General features: G+C 29.3%; 1 protein-coding gene across 1 annotated transcript in view; it reads left to right on the forward strand.

The window, feature by feature from the left end:
• Positions 1-494: 494 nt before the first annotated feature.
• The window catches only part of Si (sucrase-isomaltase), a 77,474-nt gene continuing 53,116 nt past the window's right edge, over positions 495-24,852 (forward strand). The window contains exons 1-15 of the mRNA XM_048814371.1: positions 495-551; positions 2,874-2,991; positions 4,384-4,493; positions 9,665-9,782; positions 10,090-10,199; positions 11,054-11,205; positions 12,879-13,050; positions 14,375-14,474; positions 15,356-15,468; positions 18,403-18,528; positions 19,151-19,282; positions 19,364-19,483; positions 21,934-22,047; positions 24,063-24,147; positions 24,575-24,692. Of these exons, the coding sequence (XP_048670328.1) occupies positions 2,874-2,991; positions 4,384-4,493; positions 9,665-9,782; positions 10,090-10,199; positions 11,054-11,205; positions 12,879-13,050; positions 14,375-14,474; positions 15,356-15,468; positions 18,403-18,528; positions 19,151-19,282; positions 19,364-19,483; positions 21,934-22,047; positions 24,063-24,147; positions 24,575-24,692 (1,688 nt within the window). The 5' untranslated portion in view covers positions 495-551. The remainder of the gene's footprint in view (positions 552-2,873; positions 2,992-4,383; positions 4,494-9,664; positions 9,783-10,089; positions 10,200-11,053; positions 11,206-12,878; positions 13,051-14,374; positions 14,475-15,355; positions 15,469-18,402; positions 18,529-19,150; positions 19,283-19,363; positions 19,484-21,933; positions 22,048-24,062; positions 24,148-24,574; positions 24,693-24,852) is intronic.

A 24,852-nucleotide genomic window follows, 5' to 3' on the forward strand; every position in this document is an offset into this window, starting at 1 on the left:
ATTTTTATATATTTTTCTTATGGATTTGGTCAGTTCTTCAAATTTAAAGTTAACTACAATACGTGGTTAATGTTAATCAACATTTTTTAATGAAATATCATCTTTTAATTTGCAATTGTTCCAATGTTTAATAAATCCAATTCAATATTTAAAACATATTTATGCTTTTCAGTGATAGTTTAAATTTAACACAATGAGATATTATTTAAATAACTAAATATTGAAAAATACAATTTTGAAAACAAAAATAATTGAAATAACTACTCTTATGTTCTTAGATAGTTCCTAGCTTCTACAAGTCAAAGACTGTCAGAGAACATAGTTATTAATTAACTCAGATTCACAGGAATATTTATACAAACTTCTTTCAGGGTTAAGGCTTTTTACAATTACATGTTTAACAGAAATATATTAAATATTGATAGGCTAGTGAGTGTGTAATAAAAATTTATGAGTAGGTCAATATATACCTGAGTAATTTCCCATGGTCATTACTTTAACAGCCTTACTCAGCTCTGGAACAACATAGCAAATAGAAAAGACTATGAAAGGTAAGACTATGAAAGGTAAGTCTATGGATCATGTTACTTTGTTACTTATATGTTTTTAAGTAAATATATCTCTTCTTAATTCACATTAGTAATACCCCTATCTATTTGCACTTATTCAAAATAGCAAAATAATATATTTTAAGGTGTCATTTAAAATATATTGTCCCTAATATTAAAAATAGAGGAAAAAATTTATATATATGTTATATATAAAATTTATATAATATTATATATATTTTTTTAAATATATGAGACTGTTTTCTATGTCTACCACTTCAGTATAATTTGTCAAATTATATGTCAAATTTGGAATCATGACTTATTTTAATTGCTCTATATAGAAAAATAGAAAGAATGTAAATATTTTGGAAAAAATAGAAGGATCAAAGTATGATGAAATATACTTTATTTATGCTAGATTTCTAAAAACACTTAATGTTTTCTAGAGGACCTTTTAAAAAACAGTCATCAAGTTACCATCAAACAAAATATTATTAATTTTTAGTAAAAGTATCAATATGCAATTCCCCCAAAGTTTTATGTTTAAAATTACTATGATATAATATAATCACTGCAATTATCACTTATAGCATATGAATAATTTTAGCAGGTATTTATTATTATTATTAATATGAGTAATTTTATTTTGGTATTTTTTTTGTTGTAATTTTTTTTAGGTAAAGGAAGGTTTCTGTCATGATAATGTGTGCTTTTTAAATGTCCCTTTGCAAAATGAAAAGCACAATCCTTGTTATTGTTTCCTTAAGTGAAATTTACCCTTACTTAAAGTTAAACATTAAATGTGACCATGTTATTTCTCATGTAACATTGAGCAACTGGGTTTCATTTTATAAACATCACTTATTGCTTTGATTAAATTTAGCATAGATACTAAACTTACACTTTTTAATTTCTTTGACTACTATCATTGTAATGAACACTTTACATATCCAAAACTGAAAAATATATATTCAAATTTAATGTAATCTTCAAACATCCATTCATATGGCATAGTAAAAAAACTAAGCTTGAGTTTTTTCAGTATCAGCCTCTGGACTACATTTTATCCTTCTTGCTATTAAGAATATTACTGTGAAAGAGAGGAAACTTACATGGACATAAAAAATTGAAATAGATACTATGTGTAATGGTAAAATAAAGAAAAATTAGATTAATTCTGCCTCTAAGAATATGAATCCACTCACAGAGACCCTGACATATGAACTGGGCATTAGTTTCAACTTCCCTATCAGGGTATATGGGAAGGGACTGAATATAAGAAGACCTGTTATCCAAAAGATATGCTGAGGGTTAGGGGCAGGTGGAGGTTATAATATTGAAAATATTTTGTAGGTAAAGTCAATAGAACTTGTTGAATTATTGAATGTCATGGAAAAATATGGGGGAGGAAAATGAGGTTTTTATGTTTTGGCAACTGGGTAGTCACAAAAGGAACCATTTTTAGGCAAAAATAATAAAAGATTTTAAAAGTATTTTACCAACTAAAGAAAACCATAGAAATTATAAATTCTACCTGGGTGTTTGCTGGAATACACAAAATCCTGGATAGTTAAAAACTAGGAAAAATGAGAGATATATTGTCATGATTAATTTAAATATGATTTAAAATAATTATTGGAGAAAGGTCCTTTGCAATCAACTTTTAGGTATCCTCCATATGTTGTCTCAAATACATAAAGCTATCTAAAATAAATATATGGTAGCTTGGTGTATTTCATAGAAAAAAATACATTTGTATAGTTCAGAATGTTTTAAAATATAGTAACATTTCCAAATATATAGCATCCTTCCCAATATACGTACTTAGATGTTTCCACAAATTTTTTATATGATGGCATTGTTGGATTGGAAAGACATGAATTAAAGTAGGTAGAACTGTTCCATTTTACTTTGAAATATAACATCTCTCAGTTTTAAGTTTGTGATCAGGAAAGTGTGAATAAGAACATCTCCTTCACAGAATTAAAAACAGTAAAAATCAGGAGACATGGTGAAAGTTAAAGCTTTCTTTGACTTGAATAATGCCTTAAAACAAGAGCACAAAGAACACCAGTTTGGAATTATTTATTTCCTTGTTTACATCTTAGTGTACTATGTAGTGTATACAATTAGTTCATTCTTTTGCTAAAAATCATATGTGTTGCTTACATTTTTGTCAACTGATAAACTGATAAAGCTATTTTCACCTCTGCTTGTCTCTTGCTTAGTAAAAATTAGTATATGTAATTTCATAATAATTGATAAGGTTCATTGTGGTTATATATTTTGTATTTTAATCTTAAATTCCTTTCCTTCTTTCAGATGGCAAGGAAGAAATTTAGTGGATTAGAAATCTCTCTTATTGTCCTCTTTGCAATAGTTACTATAATAGCTATTGCCCTAGTTGTTGTTTTAGCAACTAAAACACCTGCGGTTGATGGTAAGTAATAAAAATTCTTATACATAATAGTGAAGTAAAGAGAAAGTTATTTAACAATAGCTGCTGATTCAAAAAAGATAATCTATGAGAGATGAAACATGAGAAGGATGTTCTGTGGCAAGTTACATAATCCCTTCAACTTTCTATCATTTTGTTCTGGTTATTTCAATGAAAACCCTCTGCAATTAAGAATGCATCTGCTTTGACATTAATGGACTTCCCCATTACTTGAGAAAGAGCAAAGAGACAGAGGGATGAAGGTGGCAATGTAAAATAGAATATTTGTTACTATTGTGACTACTGAGATTATGCTCCCTAATGGCAAAATTTAGATTTTTGTTGTGGCCTTCAGAAATTGGCAAAGCAGGTGAAGAACATGGAGAATGTATTCTCTGATTGACTCAAGTTTTAAAGGAGAAAGAAGTTTTATGACAAAATAAAGTCAAGGGAAGGTGAATCAAGTTTTTAGGTATTTAATAAGATTCTCTGAATAGTTTTGTTCTAATTTAGAGTTACTGCATACTACTGTGGGCTACCAAATATACTTTCTTTTTCTTTATCATTCTCTAGACCAAATCAAAATTGGAAAGAATGTTACACATTATATTCTAGTCTAACAGTAGTTAGGAATTCCTACTGCTCTTAATACTTGACCCCTTTTCAGCAGTAGATCATTGTAATGCGAATCATTTTTTTTACCTTACACAAATATGATTCCTATAATATTCTTTCTTATCTATTTTTTCTGTTCTCTATCTATACATTTTTTCCCTTCAAAGTATCTTCTTTCTCCTGTTTTTCTGTTTCCCAATCTCTTGTGAACTTCTCTGCACTCTTCTCAGATTTGATGTTTCTCCATCTTCTTTCTTCATCTGTAAAACACAAATTGTAAGTTCATTGTGAATGTACTTTTTTAAATCTCTGAATATATTTTGTTTTCCTGAAGAATGAGACAGCAAGATTCTACACTGATATGAAATATTATGCTCTAATTGTTAGTTCTTGCAAAAGTTTAAAAAATTCTCTTTTCTCTTTTTATTTTTCAGTGAAAATTTAAGTTTCACTGATTCAGATGAAACAGTTACTAAACAATATCTAAATAAATAATGAAATAGTTTTGAAAAGAGAGGATACAATTGAAATAACTACTTTGTTAAGATAGTTCCTGGCATCTAGAAATTACAGACTGTAGTATTAAAATATTACTTGGTTCTTGTCTTTACTATTACTGGGGCTTGAGTTTTGGGGTCTTCGTAAATGCAAAATTTATTTTAAAGTTTTTGTTTTGTATAGATTCCTGTGTTCTTTTAACATAAAGTGTGTATTACTTGAAAAAGTCTGTGGAAATAATTTGATGTCATGTCTTATTTTACTGAATATTCTCTTTCCCAGAATTGAGTCATCCTACTTCAACTCCAGCTGGTGTAGGAAAATGTCCTGCTGCATTAAATGATCCCATCAATGAGAGAATAAGCTGCATTCCAGACCAATTTCCAACAGAGGTCTGTAAAAACAATTCTTAATGTTTCTGTGGATCATTATATTAAGATAATTGCTCAATACTAGATAATTACATATACTTAAGAACCTAAACATAAATTAGGCCATTTTTTTTGTTGCTCCATATAAATAAATGAAAGATAATTGAAATAACTGAGCTTGCTTTTCCAGACTTCTGTTCAATTCAAATTAACAAACTAAATTTCCTTCATGTTTAACTAGTTATTATTATTTTACAAACCTTTATAATATTTTAATCTCTTATATTGATTTCTTTAAAAAGTATATAACTTGAAAATATGGAATGTTTGCATGAGAATGTCTATATTCTATTAGAGTATTTGTAATGATGGCATTAGAAAGAATCTACAGAAAATAAAAGAACTCTTATATTTTCAAAAAGTAACATTTTTTGATTATTTGGCAATTAGGAGAGGAAAAAACACAACAAAGAAAATTAAAGATAGCTGATTGGATATGTGTAACCCTAAACTGACACTTTTTTTTTTCTTTTTTTCTTTTCTTTCTTTCTTTCTTTCTTTCTTTTCTTTCTTTCTTTCTTTCTTTCTTTCTTTCTTTCTTTCTTTCTTTCTTTCTTTCTTTCTTTCTTTCTTTCTTTCTTTCTTTTTTTTTTTTTGTACTCTGGAATGAACCAGAGTTGCTTAATCACTGAGCTGTGTCCCCAGCCTTCTTTGTTTTATTTTGAGACAGTACCTCGCTAAGTTGCTTAGGTTTTAGTAAAGTTGCTTAGGGTCTCACTAATTTGCTGAGGCTGGCTTTGAGCTTGCAATCTTCATGCATCAGCCTTTCAAGCTGCTGGGATCATAGACATGTACCACCGTGCACAGCAACTCTTCCTTTTTATTAAAAAAACTGTGTAGGAAATAGATTAATGAATATGCACATGTATATCTGTCTCCATGGTTAGCAACTTATCTAATACGCATGTCTAAACCTTACCTCTCTCACTCTCTCACCACAAAAAAAGATAATTAAACTAACTATAAAATTTCTATTTCTGTTAGCCTCATCCTACCTTTTTTGCTGTCATAATTTATACATAATTTTCTGATTAATTTGCAACAAAAATTGCAAATGCATGATAATTTCTTCAGTGACACAGAAATAGAAATAGCAGAAATAGGAGAAATACTAGTTCCTATATCTTACTCTCTGATCAAAAAGCTAATTAATAGTTTTTACTGTGACCTATGGAGGAAACTGACTAGGTATTCTATCTTGTTAACATGTTACTCGAGAAACAACTGAAGCTTAATGAAGAATACTATTAGAAACAATAGTGTGCCTCAAATAGAGAGAAAATATTTAAGCCAATGATTTAGGATGTCAATGCCTACCACTGGTCTTTAATGTCAATCTAACCTGTTAGGTTTCAATGTGAGACAAATTAAACTTGTTAATTACATTCATTAAATTTCCACAAATATACTTGCATTTGCTGTTTAAGAAAATGAAGTAAGTTTATTTATTTATTTGTTTGTTTGTTTATTTGTTTTTATTTAGAGCATTATAGTTATGCATAGCAGTTGGGTGTATTTTGACAAAATCATACTTGTAAGGAATTTGGTTTCACTCCCCATTTCCCCCACTGAACCTCCCCACCTTCTTCCCTTTAATCTTCCTCCTCTACCATCTTCCTTTCACTCATTTATCTATTACTTGTTGGTTTGTACTTTCTGCTTATACATAAAGATGAATTTTCCTGTGGTATGTTCATGCAGGCATATAATGGGATTTTGTTAAATTCATTCCATATTTCCTTCCCTTTCCCATTTATCTTCCCTCCCTCTAGATCTCCTTTTTCTTCTCCACTGATCTTCCATAAATTTTTATGTATCTGATCTCTCCAGTATTTCCGTTATTTCACTCCAGCTTTTGCCTATGCTGTAAAATACTCAATCCTCGATTTCTGCATCTGATTTATCTCAGTTAGCATAGTTTTCTTCATTTCCATCCATTTCCAACAGGTCCCATCATTTTATTCATCTTTATGGCTGAGTAAAACTCCATTGTGCACATATACCACATTTTCTTGATCTATTCTTCTATTGACAGGCCTTCAGGCTGATTTCATAATCTGGCTATTGTGAATTGTGCTGTAATAAATGTGATTTACAATAGCCAAAGTGAACTTATTTTGAAAGCTTACCTTAGTTTATCTCAACTGATTCCACTGAATTATGCTCCAAGTCCTCAAATGAATTTCAATGTTTTCTTGATATCTTAAAAAAAAGTTAAATGTAGCAAAATAATTTTGATGAGATTCTGATGTGAAACAAAATCTCATTCGTTGAATTTTAGATTTATATGAGAACTTAAGAGTGTGTTACAATTTTAAATGAATATGACCGGCTCATTCTGTTAGTGATGGACATAGCTGGAATTAGAACTGTAGTGTTCAATGTTACCTTATGTTCCGTGAACTCAGTAGTCATTCTTCATTAGCCAGGATTTTACAATTTTCTCTAACTGAATGATTTTACAAGGTAATACTTTTCTACTATAGAAAATTATGATCCAAAGTACCTGTATGAAAACAAGAATTGGTGTCAACATAATTTATATATAACCATAGATATGAAAAATTGTGCTGTATTTGTGTAATAAGAATCGTAATGCATTCCGCTGTCATTTATTTTTAAAAAAATCTATAAGCAAGAAAGAAAGAAAGAAAATTGATTAAAAATAAATGACGAGTGAATAAAAAAGTAAAAAGGGCCTAAATATTGTTTCCTCTTTTTCTTTTTTAGGAGAATTAAATTTCAAATGGGATTTTAATTCAAACTCCATCACTTAATTTTTAAAAAAAAATTGTTATTAATCATTTTATGATTTTGATAATATTTTCTCATTAACACATTGTAAGATTCTTTAAAATACATTCAAATGTTACCTTTCATCATCTCAAGTAATCACTTAAAGCAATAATTTATACTTGAAATTTTAAATATGAGAGGCATACTATTCGAATAAATATTATTTGGTCCAATCAAGGTGGATAAGATTTAATTTAATCAAAATGATAAACATCTATAAATTTCCTTAGGTTTTCTTAGTTGAAAAATTCTCTTTAGGATTCTATATCTATGAAAATGGATCATGTTTACAAAATAATTAAAAATAAAGAATTGGTTATAGTAAACGTTTGTATATGATTTTATTATAAAAGACATGCATATTTATTTTATCATAATGAAAAATTATGAAAGAGTCAACATGATAATTTTAAAAACAGCCATAATTTCACCCAGAGTGTATTAGTCAGCTCAGGCTGCCATAACAAAATACAAGAGACTGGATAGCTTTAACTCTGAAATATATGCTTTTAAGTTAATACAAAATACACATCCACATACATATACATATATATAATACTTTGGTATGTATATGTAGTGAGTTAAATGATATTCTTCAAAAATTTAAGTCCATTTAAAGCCCCAGATGTGACCTTATTTGGAAATAAGGGATTTGCAGATGTAATTAGTTAAGATGAAGTCACACTGGATTAAGATGCACCCTAAATCTAGAGACTGGGGACCTTACAAGAGGAAGAGACTATACACAGAGACAAAGAAGAAAGATCTTCTGTGAAGATGGAAGCAGAGATTGGAGCTATGAAAATACAAGCCAAGAAATGCCAAGGTTTGACAGCTAATGGAAGTTTAGGAATAGACAAGGGAAAATTTTCCCCTAGAATCTTCAAAAGTAGCATAGCTTTCCTGACACCTTGAGTTAGAGCTTCTAAACTCCAAAATTATGAGAAAATAAATTTCTGTTGCTTTAAGCCATCTTTTACCATGTTGTTATGGCAACCCTAAGACACTAATACAGTATATCTGGAAAAAAATTAATGTAAGTCTATTGTACTGAAATCTTAAATTTTTGTTAGAATGTGATTATAATATTCCATTTTTTTGTCTTTAAACAATACATTTACACTTTTTTCAAATCATTTACCTATGTCTAGAACTACCCTTTGGTTTTGTAGTAATGGTTTTAAAATATATCTTAGATTTCTGTAAATAATAGTTCTTGTAAAGTCAGCAGCTTTCTATTTTTGGAAGTATTTCTATAGTTTAGATAACTAGAGGCAAAATTACCAGATTAAAGTAACATATACCTTAGTTTCTGATAAAAGGGCCTAAATATTGTTTCCTCTTGGAAACAATCCTCTTGATTCATGGATTCATCAGATTCAATTGTATTCTCATTTGCATATGCTTGTGTGTGTGTGTGTGTGTGTGTATGCACATTTGCTAGCAGTATTGTGTGTGTGTGTTTCTAAAGCCACTTTAATTTGCTAGGAAAGTAGGTGAGAGGTCTATGTATATCTTCAGCTGACTAAACATGGAAACTTTGATAAAAAAAATCCAAGAAAAAAAGTATTCAAATTATAAAGATCTGTCACACTATTAAATTTTGATAGTAAGTAGATTGGTGATTACATCATTATTGATACATAAGAGCATTAGTTTGATTATTTATATTAGCATTTAACATGCTAATATAAATATTATTTATATTAACATTTATAGTTTTTTTCCGCTTCATATACGCTTTCCATATAAATAATAAAATTTTCTAAGAATTCAGTATTTTGTTGCACTCATTGAATGCAGCTGTAATAACTAGATGTGACACCTAGCATATAAACTAGTTAAAATAGTTTAAATAGCTATATTTTGAACTATTAAATAGTTAAAAATAACTATCTTAAGTCTTGAATTTATAATTTTATCTTCATCTTAATTATGTATCACCCACAAATTGATACATAATTAATACAAAATAAGCATTTCAATTCTTGTTCATCAACATCATGACAACAGAGTTCCTTATAATTACCCAGAGAGTATGAACCTTAAAAATAGATGAGCTAACAATAACATGCAGGAACACATGAATTTAATAAATCAAACTCAGAGCATCAATATTTAATATGGTATAATTAATTCAAGTCATCAAATATTTACATCTCTTCCATGTAAAAATAATAAAAAAATAAATGATACATGGGTATGTTTTATATTTGAAGAAATAATCTTGTTTTTTAAATGTTCATTTAGTGGCAAAAGACTAGGTTATCTGACAGTACCTCTAATCATAGTATTTATTTTTATAAAATACTTTATTTTACAAAATATTTTATCAGGCAATCTGTGCACAACGAGGCTGCTGCTGGAGGCCACGGAATGACTCTATTGTTCCTTGGTGCTTCTTCGCGGATAACCATGGCTATAATGCGGAAGAATCAACCACAAGTAGTACTGGTGAGACGTGCTATGTCATGATGACTGAATATAGTGCATTCCTAGTGAAAAAAACGTACTTTCAAGTTTTTCTTTGGAAAATATTGTAAATAACATGAAATAAGTACATACTGAAATGTTCAAGTTGATTATACTATTTATTTTTTCCATGATTTTATCTTCCAAATTAAAAAAACTCATATTTGTGATGAATATAATTATAAATATGTCAATATTTAATAGTTGTTAATACAATTAGAAATATTCAAATATTTAATAGCTGTTTATGACTAAATTCATTCATCCTTGTTTGTTTTCTTTGTTTAAGGACTTGAAACCAAATTAAACAGGATAGCTTCTCCTACACTATTTGGAAAGGACATTAATAACGTCCTCCTTACAACTCAAAGTCAGACACCCAATCGTTTCCGGTTCAAGGTTTGTTTTTTTCTATTTCTAAAGAAAATTTAATAATTAAAAATGTTCTACTAACACACTCTTTACCTTATCCATACATTTTCTTTCATAAGAAATATTTATTGCAAGGCAAATAATTAATTAAACTAGTTACTCCAAATCTCTGAGCCTGTTTGTTCAAATATAACTTAAGAATAATAGCTTCTCCTGCCATTACTTTGAAGAATTTAAATAACATAATCCAGGTAAAATATTTAACATGTTGTCTTGAGGAGAATATGTACTCCATAAATAATAATATTTTTTAATTTCAAATTTTGTGACAAAATATTAGTTTAAAACATAATTTGAAGAAAAATGTTAATAGTGCTGTGAATGCAAATTTTATTTCTTATTTTTAGAGCTAGGTTTTACTTCTTATTTTTAGAGCTAGGTTTTACTACTTCCTTTTATGCTTGGTTTTACTACTTCCTATTGCATTTTGCTTAATTGATCTTTTTTTTAATTTATGTTTGGAAATTGAAACAGCACCATGCACTGTGAATACTTGTTTACTTGTGTTTTTGGAAAAATTTCACAAGAATTGAGTTATTTTGAAATTTTATTTATTCATCTATTTTGGTGAATATAGGTATTGAACCCATAGCATCATGCATAGTAGGTAATGGTTCTACCATACATATAACTTCAGCCCTAAGATTTCTTTAAGTACATTTAAAAATTCTAAGGCACTAAGGAGGTAAACATTAAAGAAAACTAAGAATAATTTAATTCACACGGCTAAAGTTATTTTCTATTTAGTGCCTGCATTTGTAATGCAAAAATTGAATACTGTCTTAAAACTAAGTAATGCTAATTTCTTTAAATCTTTGCAGATTACAGATCCAAATAGTAGAAGATATGAAGTTCCTCATCAGTTTGTAAAAGAATTTACTGGACCCACATCTTCTGAAACACTGTATGATGTACAAGTTCAAAAAAATCCTTTCAGCATCAAAGTTATTAGGAAAAGCAATAGCAGAATTTTGTAAGTACTGATTTTAATTTACATTTATTATGAATTTAAAAACTGGGATGTCAATGTCAAGGTAATATCACAAAGAATAAATTTTCTCCCCAAAGAAAGTGAGATAGAACTTTTTAAAGATTATGATTTCAAGGTAGTTTTCCTTTCTGTGCATGCAACATACTAAATATAAATGAGAAAATTGGAATTCCAGCCAAGGAAAGATAAAGGTGGAGAGAATCACCCACCTAATTACTGCCTTGCCTATATTTTTGCATATGTAAAATTTTTCCGTGTTCTGTCCTAATTAATAACCTGCAGGATCACATGGTTTCTATTTACCGACCAGTAATTAATATTAAATTTTCTTGTGCATGTTAAATATCACTTGAACACCTTCATTTTGAATGTATTGACTGGGGATGGGGGTTAATTGGTGGAAGGAACTTAGTAATTTCCTGTAAATTTTTTCAAGATAAATATTCTTCCATTCCTAAGAAATGTTAATTGTAAAGTGCAATCTCAGAAATGACTTTCAACAAATATATTTCAATATTTTTGCAATTAACATTGTGCTATATTATAAAAATATTAAATCCTAAGAGAAATAAACCAGGCATGGAGGTAAAAATGCTGTACAATTTCACTTTAAAGAAGCAAAGAGTGAAATGGTGGTTACAAGGGTCTGGGAAGAGGTGCAGAATAAAAAGATTGTGGAAAAGTGTTAGATAGTAAAAACAATTTTCAAAGTCTTTTGCACAGCATTGTGAATTTAGTAGATAATAATTTAATGTATCCTTCAGAACTAATAGAGGCCAGATGCTCACACAATACAAAATAGTAAAACGTATGATGATGGCTATGTTAAATAGCTTGATTTACATTCAATAATGTACTTAAAATTTTCACATTGTATTAAATAAATGCATAAAATTATAATTTACCAACAAAAATGAAAAGTCTTAAATGCAAGTTAGTATTCCCTTCTTCTTCTCCTTCTCCTTCTCCTTCTTTGTACTAGGGATTGAACTCAGGGTCACTTAACCATTGAGCCACATCCCCAGCCCTATTTTGTATTTTATTTAGAGACAGGGTCTCACTGATTTGCTTAGTTCTGGCTTTGAACTCATGATCCTCCAGCCTCAGCTTCCCAAGCCGCTGGGCATGCACCACCATGCCTGGCCAATTAGCATTCCTTGTAGTATATATCTGGCCTGCATAAAATATGAAATGATATTTATATTTGTAAAAAAATCAATTTGAAGCTAATTATAGCATAATGTTAGATGTTTAAAAGCCAGTATAATGTTGTATTATAAATCTCAGTCATGGGAACAAGGAAGAACTCAGTTTGAAATATTGTCTGTCTACTGTTTACCTCCATGAAATAAACATGAATTTATTTTCCAAGAATGTATTATCTGTGAAATGGGGTTAATAATGTTAATTATGCTTTAGGGTTGTGATGAAGATTAAAGGAAAGAATGCATGTGAAAAAAATTGCTTTAATGAAACTGTGTTGATGCAGCAAACAACCCCTGGTTGCAGGGTAATTTGTATGCCCTTAAAAGGTGACCAAGCAAAAGACTGACATCTCTAAAATGAAATATTCTGTATAGTATTAATAAAAACCCATATTTGGTATAACAATTTTTATGTTTCTATGTAATTTATTTTTTTCGTTCATGATTTAGATTTGATACCAGCATTGGTCCCCTGGTGTACTCTGACCAATATTTACAGATTTCAACCAGACTTCCCAATGAATATATTTATGGAATTGGAGAGCATATTCATAAGAGATTCCGTCATGATTTATATTGGAAAAGATGGCCAATATTTACTCGGGATCAACTTCCGGGTGATGTAAGAAATTATCTTTCTTGTTATAAATAAAATCATTACATTGAAGCAGTTGATAGTTTTAAATAGCTAAACTATTTTAAGCTATCATTTTGACATTACCAAATAAATTATTCGGGTATTAGTAACATATAATCCAGAATCATATTTGTTGTAGGGGTGAGGACAGATAGCTAAATCCTAAATTGGCTCAGTGATGGCTAGATTTTTGTGAATGTTTCAAGAGGCATTTCCTATTTATGAATGTTTTATTTTGACTTTCACATTTATATTTTATCATTCTTTTTTCAATTACCCTTGCATTCAAACCCATTAAGCTAGAATAGTTTCAAACATCATGTTGCACAAACTTTTATGTGATTTGGTGTTTTTCTATCTTTTGAACGCCAAAGTGCACTTTTGTCCCCTTCTTCTGAACATAACATGTGATTATCTTCCATAACTTTGAATTACTGCAAGCCAGTTGTGTTTCTTTTTTTACCTACTGAAACTTAGGGTGGTTTATCCTTTATACAATGTATCATTGAAGGCTCAGCTGAAGTCTCCCTCATATAAAAACCTTAGTGCATCAATAATCACCATGCTTTATTTCTTATATATTTGTCTCCTCTTCTAGAATTTGAGATGCTTGAGGACAAAGAGTATAGTCATTAAATAATTTTTTTAATGATGTTTTTTATTTTTTAAATGTCAGTGCTATTTCATTCTCCAAAATGAACAAGTAAATGATTGTTTTAAGGAGCTTCACTTGGTACTGAGCTATTAATAAATTCTACCAATCTTTATTTATAACATGACTATCTGTAATCTCCCTCAGGCTAAAATCTTCATCCCTACTTTACATCCACTTTTTTCTTTAAACTTCCACATCCAATCAGTTAAGAAGTGTCTCATCTTACACCTTTCAGTGTCTATACAGTTTGCATCCACTACTTCTATTGTTCATCAGCAATCAACAAATATATGCAAAAGTTCTATGAGGATAGTCATCCATTAGTTTGTTGTGCATACATGAGGTGTAATGGATATACATGTTATTATTCCTCATAAATAATATATTAAAACCTATTTAATTATAAAATACATAAAAATGCAAATGGCCTATTAAAATAATATGTATGCTGTATATCTCACATGTTAATATAAAATTACTAATTAAAACAATTAAAAAAACTTGTGCCTAAGTTTGATATGATACAAATAATGAAGTATATTGGTATAGAGATATAGGGGGTATAGGTTACAGAAACAAATGAACTTATAAAGGTCATTTTAATATATTTAATCATTACTTTAAAATTTTAATTTTCTAATGTTTGCTTTCTAGAATAATAATAATTTATATGGCCATCAGACATTCTTCATGTGCATTGAAGACACTTCTGGAAAGTCATTTGGTGTTTTCTTAATGAACAGCAATGCAATGGGTAAGATTGATCTTTCTGATAACATGCTTACATGAAATTATCTTGATATGTTTAACTGTTCTTTTTATTGCAATCATTGAGATTGCAATAAAAATTGAGTAAACTCTATTATAAATGATCTTAGGATGCAAAATTATTGTAAGTAGGTTTTGAAATTAGTGAGACAATAGATTTTTGCATATCAATGTTTCTATTTTGGGGAGAGTATGCTATGCTTTAACATACAGGTGCTTTCTTTTCCCTTCAGAGCAACATGGAAACATACCCACACAAATTAATTTTCTCATCCCCACAGCATCATTTGTCATGATAAGATAATATGCTTCTCCAAATATAAAAAAGAAAGATCTCTATGGGGATAGAAAAAAGAAAGAGTAATATTTTAGCTTATTATACTTCAAATAATGTAGAATCTTTTGCTTTTTTAATATTGTAAAGTGGAATATCTATTTAATAGGTGAGTCAGTGTTAATAAAATGTTACAAAAATTAATGTTCCTTCGGGAGCAGTATATTACATGGATACCAAGTCAATTATATGTAAGGAAGTTAAATTAAAAACCTTCATATTTTTTCTTCTTAGAAATTAATATGTGGTGCTATGATCTCTCAAGGAGTCTTGAATTGAAATGACTAATTGAAATTTTAGTTTTAGAAAAACAGTGTTTTTGCTGTTAAGAGGTCTATTCCTCTTATTCATGGTGGCATTCTACTTTTCTACTACAGTATTCCTGTATTCAATGTTAGATTTCTTTTTAACTATTTAAAAGAGTGTGAAATAATATGACTTATGTAAAATATTTTAAATGTACATTGCAATTGCTTTATTATTAAGTATCTTTTTCACCATTTAAATATACTTTACCAATTTTTATTTTACAGAGATTTTCATCCAGCCGACTCCAATAGTAACTTATAGAGTTACTGGTGGCATTCTGGACTTTTATATCTTCCTAGGAGATACTCCAGAACAAGTAGTTCAACAGTATCAAGAGGTACGTTTCAAGCCTATTTTTAAAAATTATTTTGTTATATTTTTTCTTTGTCTAGGAAGTCCACATATTTGAATAACTTTTCTTTACATATCAGGGACCTCTTAGCTAAACACATCTGGGAAAAGGAAATTATTTTTAATAAGATTCAAGGACCATAACTGTTTTAAAAACCTTCTTTTCATGATATACTTCTTAATTTATAATTCTATTTCCAAAACTTAACTCTAAGAAATAATACCTGTCAAAAAAATTCTGAGAAAAGGATCTAAAAATCTGAGTTGAGACTAGTTAGAGTTTTACCCAGTTAGTTTACTAATTATGTCTGAAAATTTCCAAATCTATTCATAAATGTGAATTTTGGAAAAGAATCACAAAAATATTTACAATCTCTTTAATTTAAAATTGTAATTATCATTCTGGACTTTCATATAAAGAGAAATTCTGTGTGTGATACTTGTATGTCCAAACAGTATATTTTTCTTTAAAAAAAAAAAAAAACTGACATTTTAACTGCACGCTGTGGTGTATGCCGGTAATTCCAATGCCCGTGAGGCTGAGACAGGAGTTCAAAGCCAGCCTCAGCAATGGTGAGGAGCTAAACAACTCAGTGAGACCCTGTCTCTAAATAAAAAATATAAATTAAGGCTGGGGAATGTGGTTGAGTGTCCTTGAGTTTAATTTTTAGTACTTGCCTCCCCACCCACCAAAACAAAAACAAAAACAAAAAAAACTGACATTTTGATTGTCAAACATTAGTTCCTGTAGCTCATTGTAAGGTGCTGAGCCAAATTTGTGGTAAACAATAGTTGAGTTTTAGTACTATCGAATATCTGAATATACCATATATATTGGCATAATGATATATTTTCTTACAATATTTTATGGGTAGACTTGCCGAGGCTTGAATATAGCACTAGAAATCACTGCTGAATTTAAATGACTCAAATTGTGTAGAAAGTAGGCAGAAAAAACTTAAATTTTATTTGAAGAAAAAGAAATCATCTTCTCTATATATTGCCAACATAGTTTTTAGTATGTTAAAATTTTAAATAGATTTCATTTGAGTGGCTAGATGGTTTTATCAGTTTTAAAAACCATGCATGCATACAAAGTATAATACAAATAGGAGACAGTTAATGGGAAAATGAATAAAATACTTATGCAAAACATTAAATTTATAATGTATATATGTATGTGCAGTATGTGTGTGTATACTTTACGTGTATATATACACATATATATATCATATCTATAAGAAGAAATTTCAATCACATGTCCAAGTATTTAAATAATTCTATGAAATATGAAATATTTAGGAATATAGTTGGAAAACGAATACTTTTATTTGGAGATTTATTAGACATGAAATTATTTTAAAGATAAATTTAATATTTCTTTGTATGAATAAAAATAAGCATGAGTAATTTTTTAAAAATTTTGCATTATAGATTTTAAGCTATAGATTATAAGGAAATCATGGGTATATATGTATTTTATATACATGTATATATACATATATATGTATTTTTTTAGTCTAAAGAGAACTATTATGCCTAGTTAGATTATTTGTCATAAAGTAACCTAAATCCAAATTTTCAATAAACAGTTTTATAGCAATTATATCTTTATTTCCACATACAAATTTGTGTCTTATTCTGTGATGAGAAAATGATGCTATCTTGAAATTCTGTACTGGGCTTGCTTTGACCACTATGGAAATGAGGGGAGAAAGGGATCCCTTTGGCCTAGGAAGAAGAAAAGCGGCCAAGACACTGCATGTGACAAATTCTAGGCAGTAACTGGTTGCAAACCTTGTAGAACATGTATTTTGAGTAACTTTTTGAAAACTTGAAAAGAAATAACTGCCAAAAGGCCAGGTCTGTTGGTACACACCTGTAATCCCAGAGATTCAGGAAAGTGAGGCCAGAGAATTGCAAGTTCAAAGCCAGACTCAGCAATTTAGCAAGGCCCTATTGTGTAGTACTTTGTGTAGAAAGTAAGCCTACTTTCTACACAAAACATATTAGTGAGACCCTGTTTCAAAATAAATAATAAAAGGGCTGGGCAATGCAAAAAATTATGATTGTAATGCACTCCTCTATTGTGATGTATGTAAGAAATAATAAAAAAATAAATTTAAAAAAAAAGGGCTAGGGATGTTGCTCAGTGATTAAGCACCCCTGAGTTCAATCCCTGGCACAAAACAAAAATCAAAAAACAAACAAACTAACTAAAAAGGAAATAAATGACAAAATGTAAGGGAATACAAACTGCAAACTGCAATTTTAAACATGTTTTTGTCTGCAATGATGAATGATGATGTTTTTGTTCTAATGAGAGGTGGGGGTACCCTGGGAAAATTTTCCTTTCATTCTATTATATTTTATTTGATATCTTTTTATTCTTTTCTTTCCCCTTCTATGATTAGACAAAATATATTTTGTCAAATATTACTTTCTTGAATGCTTCATTTTCTAATTTTTTTTGTATGTGGTGGGGGGACAAGGTTTGAACTCAGGGGCACTGGACCACTGAGCCACATCCCCAGCCTTGTTTTGTATTTTATTTGGAGACACGGTGTCACTGAGTTGCTTAGCACCTCACTTTTGCTGAGTCTGGCTTTGAACTTGCAATCCTCCTGCCTCAGCTTCTGCAGCAGCTGTGATTACAGTTGTGTGCCACTGTGCTGGGCCATCATTTTCTAATTTTTAATGAAAAATAACAAATGAGGCACAGAACATAAATTTCTTAAATGTTTCACAAACAAAATTCTAACAATATTTAGGAAATATTTTTAAATGCAGGTAATAATAATTATTTACAATATATAATTAAGTAAATTCTAGATATATAGCAGAATAAAAAACTCTTTAGTTACTAATGCTGAATGAATTTCTCTTTATTGAAACTAATTTAATGTCAACTTACCTCAAGCTCATTGGACTACCAGCAATGCCTGCCTATTGGAGTCTTGGATTCCAACTGAGTCGCTGGAATTATACATCATTAGATGTAGTGAAAGAAGTAGTGCAAAGAAACAGGGAAGCTGGCATACCTTTTGTAAGTAGAACGAAGGGTTTATGGGGATTTGTATATATATCTTAAGCATTGCCATAAAATAACAAATGTAGTGAATTTTAGGATATCATATATATCTGTATATGATATACCCATAGATGTATATGGTTTTAAAGCTAGTTTTTAAATGGTGAAGTCTATTTAATCTCCTAACATAATTCCCACTTTTTTTTAAAAAGTTAAAAGTATATATTTTTGAAAAGTGATCAGAAGTTATAGAACTGAATATGTTTAACTGTTAACAAAATCACATGATTTTTAAAAATAGACCTGATTTTAGAATTCATGTCTTTAAAAAATGATTTCCTGAACTCTGCAGGTTTTTGTTTCTTGTGCAATAAATATCACATGTATAACCTAATAAAAATCTAGTCATCACAGAGAAAAATGTGAATATTCATTTAAAGCTTTTACTTTTAAGAACTAGAAAAATTTGTTTTATAAGCAATATCTCTTCTTAGATCATGATATAAGAGATGTTGATTTGTTTTTAATAATTTATATATACATATATATATATATATATAATACAAGTTTATTGGCTTTAGAGATTGTAATTAGTTGTTCTTTCAGTATGATTGAAACACTCTGTGTTAATTTTCAGGATACACAAGTCACTGACATTGACTATATGGAAGACAAGAAAGACTTTACTTATGATCAAGTAGCCTTTAAAGGGCTCCCTGAATTTGTTGAAGATTTGCATAACCATGGGCAGAAATACGTTATTATCTTGGTAATGATAAATTATACATTAGAATATTTTTAGTATTTGTAGGTTAATAGGTTTTCTATAGTCTCTTCTTTCTGTTTTTAGGACCCTGCAATTTCTATTGAAAAACGTGCTAATGGAACAGCATATGAAACTTATGAGAGAGGAAATGCACAGAAAGTGTGGGTGAACAAGTCAGATGGAATTACTCCAATTATTGGAGAGGTATGTTATGATATCCATTACTCTTGTGTGACTCCTATTTTCTATTAATCAACAGGATCTTTCTGTATGCTTGTGTGTGTGTGTTTGCTTTTATTTTTGGATTTTATATTTTAATTGTGGTAAGGAATTATAGACAGAGAATATATTTTAATAATCTTTAAATAGTTCCATCATACAGAAAGTAAATAGACATCACATTTAAAGACTATAAACAAAAATTGTAACTAATAAATTATGATGTATAATTTAGATTCTCTCAAAAATACTGAGAGGTCTATTCAGCTATTTGACATAAAATAATTGCAAACAAAATTTGAATACTAAGCACCTATAAAATGAGCATTAAATTTTAAAAATTTACCTATAACACAATAAAAAATATCTATTATTAAAATTCTTTGCATGCGGCAACCAAATTTTAGAAAAGTGAAGCGACTTATTCAAAGTCACACAACTAATGAGGAATAAGGGCAGAAATGTGCCTAGCTCTCAAATGTATGTATTTAACCCAAATAAGTATCCTTTTGGTGGCAATTTTGTAAGACGTGTTGAAAAGCAAAACAATATCTAGACAAAATAAGTAAGCAATTCCACTTCTGTAACTTAACAAAAAAAAAATAAAATGGGAAACAAAAATATCAATTTAAAAACGTGTCTAGAATAGCATTATTTACTATAATGAAGAATATTCTAGTTTTTTCTTTTCTTTTTAGTACAGAGAATTGGACCCAGTGGTTCTTTAGCACTGAGGACCACCTCAATCCTTTTGAAAAATTTATTTTAGAAGAGGTCTCCCTAAATTGCCCACGCTGGCCTTGAACTTGCCAACCATCCATAGGCTTCCTAATAGCTGGGATTACAGTGTATGTCCCTGAGCCTGGCTCCTATCACTTCTTAGTGCATTTGTTAAATTTTCTTTAGAAAGATCTCCTTGAATAATTATGAGCCCATTAGAACCAAGTTTTCCTACACATGATGCCTATTAATATTTCATGGAATATAATTTTTGGAGATCTATTCTGTTGAGCAACTCAGGAGGCTGAGACAGGTGGGTCAAAGTTAAGGGCCAACTACAGCAACTTAGTGAGGCCCTAAGCAATTTGGTAAGACCCTGTCTCAATATAAAAAATAAAAAGGCTGGGAATGTGGCTCAGTGGTAAAGCACCACCAATTTCAATCCCTTGTGCAAAAAAAAAAAAAAAAAAAAAAAGTTTTATCTGTTGGTTATGTCCACATCAGCCAGCCAGTCAGTAGTGATTATTTGGATATAAACACTATATTTATCCCAATTAATTTAAAATTGAATTCTTCTTGCTTAATGCAGTTATTGGATGCAATAAGTAAATTAATGTAAAATACTTTGGAGGAGCATAAATCACAAAGAGGTAGCATAATATGTTTTGTGTTTACCAGCGTGGACTAAGGAATAAAATTACCTTGGTTGGAGTTCTTGCTACATCAGTTCTTAGTAGTGTAACTTTGAACAACATGCTTAACTTTGCTGTGTATAACTTTTCTCATCCACAAGCTGAATTTACATATGGCAGTTACCTTACTTGTAAAGTGATGATAAAAGTAGTACCTACCCCACCTCCTAAATTCGCAATGAAGATTATATGTTAAAAATTGTAAAAATGCTTTAATGCTTGGAATAGTGGCCTAGCATACATTTAGTATCATAGTGACATTGTGGATAAGACATAAATATAAAAGAGATTATTTACCTGGATTTCTTGGAAGCAAATTTCTGTAGAAATGAACTATGTGCTTTGTTTTATTCAGATGGGAATGTATTTATATATGTATATATACACGTAGTATATATACATATAGTTTGTGTGTGTTTGTGTGTGTACTTTTTAATCTAATATACAAGGAGGCTAAGAAATAAATTTAGCTACAGTAAAAGTAGCAGCCTTAGGGTTGGGAGGTGGAGCATAGGAGGATTAGATGAACTCTAGATATGGCAAAGGGGTGGGAGGGGCAGGGAGGGGGCATGGGGGTAAAAAAGATGGTGAAATGAGAAGGATATCATTACCCTAAGTACATGTATGAAGACACAAATGGTGTGAATATAGTTTATATACAACCAGAGATATGAAAAATTGTGCTGTATATCTAATATGAATTTTAATGCATTCTGTCATATATTAAAAATAGAATAAAATAAATAAAAATAAATAAAAAAGTAGCAGTCTCATACAAAGTTCTTTTATATTTTCCTTCTTAAATGCCTCATGATATTCCTCTCTTTTTCTTTTTAACTGTTTTTACTTAAACACATCTAGAAATAGGCCTGAGAATATAATGAAAGCATATCGTGTATGCCTAAAAAATATACAGTATTAAAATTTTAATAATTTTAGAATACACAACTCAATTAATTTAAAAATCCACTATGTATTTGTACTTTTATTTATGTATTTATGTGGATAATGTGTTCATTGTAGGTATGGCCAGGATTATCTGTATATCCTGATTTCACTAATCCAAACTGCATAAATTGGTGGGCAAATGAATGCAGTGATTTTCATCAAACAGTGAACTATGATGGACTTTGGATTGTAAGTAGTCTAAAAGTGTCATTTTGGTCAATGAACATAGAATAATTTAGCTATAAAAAAGCAACAAGCTCTATTTTTCTAATATATTCAACATAAAAGTAAAAGCTTTTAATGTTTTCTAGAACCTGTAAATATTATATTTGGTATCTTCATAGGTTAGAGAGGAACAACAAGAAATACAAATTGAGATGTTTCTTCTGTAGCAATGTACTTTATAGAATAAATTTAACTTTTTAAATTGAAGTGTTGAATTTTATAGCTAATAATTTATCTTTAAAAAGTTAATCAGATTGAGGATAATCCTGTAGAAATTCATAAACCTATTTGCAATTTCAAAAACATTAATGTAGGTCTGCAATAGTCAAGTAATATCAATCTGAATGTCTTTACTCTTTAGAAACTTTTAGTAAGCCATGGAATAAAACAAATCAGAATTAGCAGTAAGTTGTGATTCATATCAAGAAACAACAAGAAACAAAATACTAGATGACTTGTGCAGTTATTAAAGGAAAACACAAGTGTTTGGATGTTTCTTGGAATGAAGTTTTATTTCTATAACTATAAATAGCTAGCTACTAAACATATTTATGGTATAAAGAAATATTGGATGATAGTTAATCCTTGTGTTATGGCAAATGTAACTCCGTTATGTGAAAGAAACCACCATGATCCTGAAATTCTATATTTTAGGAAAAACATTTAATGAGCTTGAACATAGAACAACATTGACTTTGTTCAAAAGTATTACAACTGAATGAAACCCTGGAGAGACATTCTGGACCATATGCCTTTTGGGTTTTAGGTCATAGTATTTCTATGTCCTTGAAGTGCTAATTACTTATTTAGTCATATTTTAATTATAAATTGATTTATTTAAAAATTATTTATTTTGCAAGTATTTATTTGGGACAATCTGTATATCAAATATGTTGGGAAAAATACAAATAAGGAAAAATTAGATGTTTTTTCTGACAAAATGGAATTGAGTAAAGAATGAGCATTATCTTTGAATTTCTATGATGTTATTGATAGAATGAAAATAGAGGTATTTGGTTTTTTCTTTTTTTTTAACGTAAAATCAGCAAAATCATACTGCCAATACTTAGCTACAGAAAGTAATAATTTAAAAAATCCTATGACATTGAGCTTTATTTTTCATTTTAGCTATTAAATTATGAATTTTAAAAATTCTATAGATTTTTTTCCTACATATGAAACACTTTGGTTTATTAGAACCATAATAATTATAATTGATAATTTAGAAACAGTGAAAGAGACTTTGTGCTGTAGAAAGAAAGAAAGAATACTCCATTTTCTATATAATCAAAGAATGGGATTCATCTTCAAAGGCAGGAGAGGATGAAATGGAGAAGCTATCAGGAAAAAAAAAACTTTTTCCAGCACTACTGTTAATATAGGAACATTTAAATTAATCTTTATAAAGATGCTTAGGTCATGAGTTGTCAGAATATGATCAAGCTCACTTGAGGTTGTACTATTTGAATTAGAATACTGAAGACTTTTTGCATTTTTTTTTCCATTTCCAGTCTCTCAGGAGCAAAGACAGGAACTTGGGCTACACAAATAGTGTTGATAGTCATGTGCTTAGCATATCATAGAAACTAAATAAAAGTGATCCAAAACATAATTATGTTGAATAAATTAATGTGCTAGGAATGTGTGTGTAACGATTGAAACTCAAAGAAGACACTCATACAACCATTTAGAAAAAAGGTGAAAAACTTAACATTTAAATTAATGTGTTTCATGTTCAATGAAAATTACTTAAGTGAAATTCATTTGGGTGTCTAAAATATCTCAAGCTGGCTAAAATACTTCTGTGAGATGATATTTAAATTCTTCTTATTTTTAGGTTGGTAGCTTGGATGTACCTCAGGGATAAAAGAACTTTGTGGTTCCCATTGATAAAGTATTTTTTTTAAATTGGAGAGTTTTTGCTTGTGTGACATAGAATTATTTAAAATCTGCTGATTTTCATTTTTATATCCTTTTAGGACATGAATGAAGTTTCCAGCTTTGTTCAAGGTTCAACAGAAGGGTGCAGTGAGAATAGTTTGAATTATCCACCTTTTACTCCTGGTAAATTTCATTTGGTTAACTAGAAGTCTTAATTGAGAATAGTTTTTCTGTTAACTGGTAAATTCTAGCATATGTTTATAAATCAAAATTTTTGATCTATTTTTTAAAACATGAAATCAATATGAAATATAATGTAAGATTATATTTAAATAAACTTTCTACTGTAGAGATTTAAAATGAGTCTATGAGTATATGATGCATAATGTAGATGTATATGCTTTCATACTCCCATTAATGGCTATTTTTCTATGTATTTATTTGTTATTTAAGTTAGGAAATATTATTTCACTGGCATTTATCAAGATAAATGTAAATCTAATAGTTTCTCCAAGCTCAGTAAGAGTACAGGATAAGGATATAATTATAATTTATTTTAATTCATTGTATTTTTTAATTTAAGACGTGTTTCTTATGTGCTTTCTCTAAGATATTCTTGACAAACTCATGTATTCTAAAACACTTTGCATGGATGCTCTGCAAAACTGGGGGAAACAATATGATGTTCACAGCCTGTATGGATACAGCATGGCTATAGCCACAGAGAAGTAAGTATCATTTCATTCAGAAACTCTTTTTGTATTTGTCTAGAAATATTTTTTTGTAATTTATCAGTATAGTTAGAAAATAACAAGGGTAATAAAGAAAGGAAATAATAATTTCATGCTAAAAATTTGTCAGTAGAAGTATCAGTTCTATTACTAATAG

The sequence above is a fragment of the Marmota marmota genome, unplaced genomic scaffold (assembly GCF_001458135.2).
Source record: "Marmota marmota marmota unplaced genomic scaffold, marMar, whole genome shotgun sequence".
In the NCBI taxonomy this organism is placed as follows: domain Eukaryota; kingdom Metazoa; phylum Chordata; class Mammalia; order Rodentia; family Sciuridae; genus Marmota; species Marmota marmota.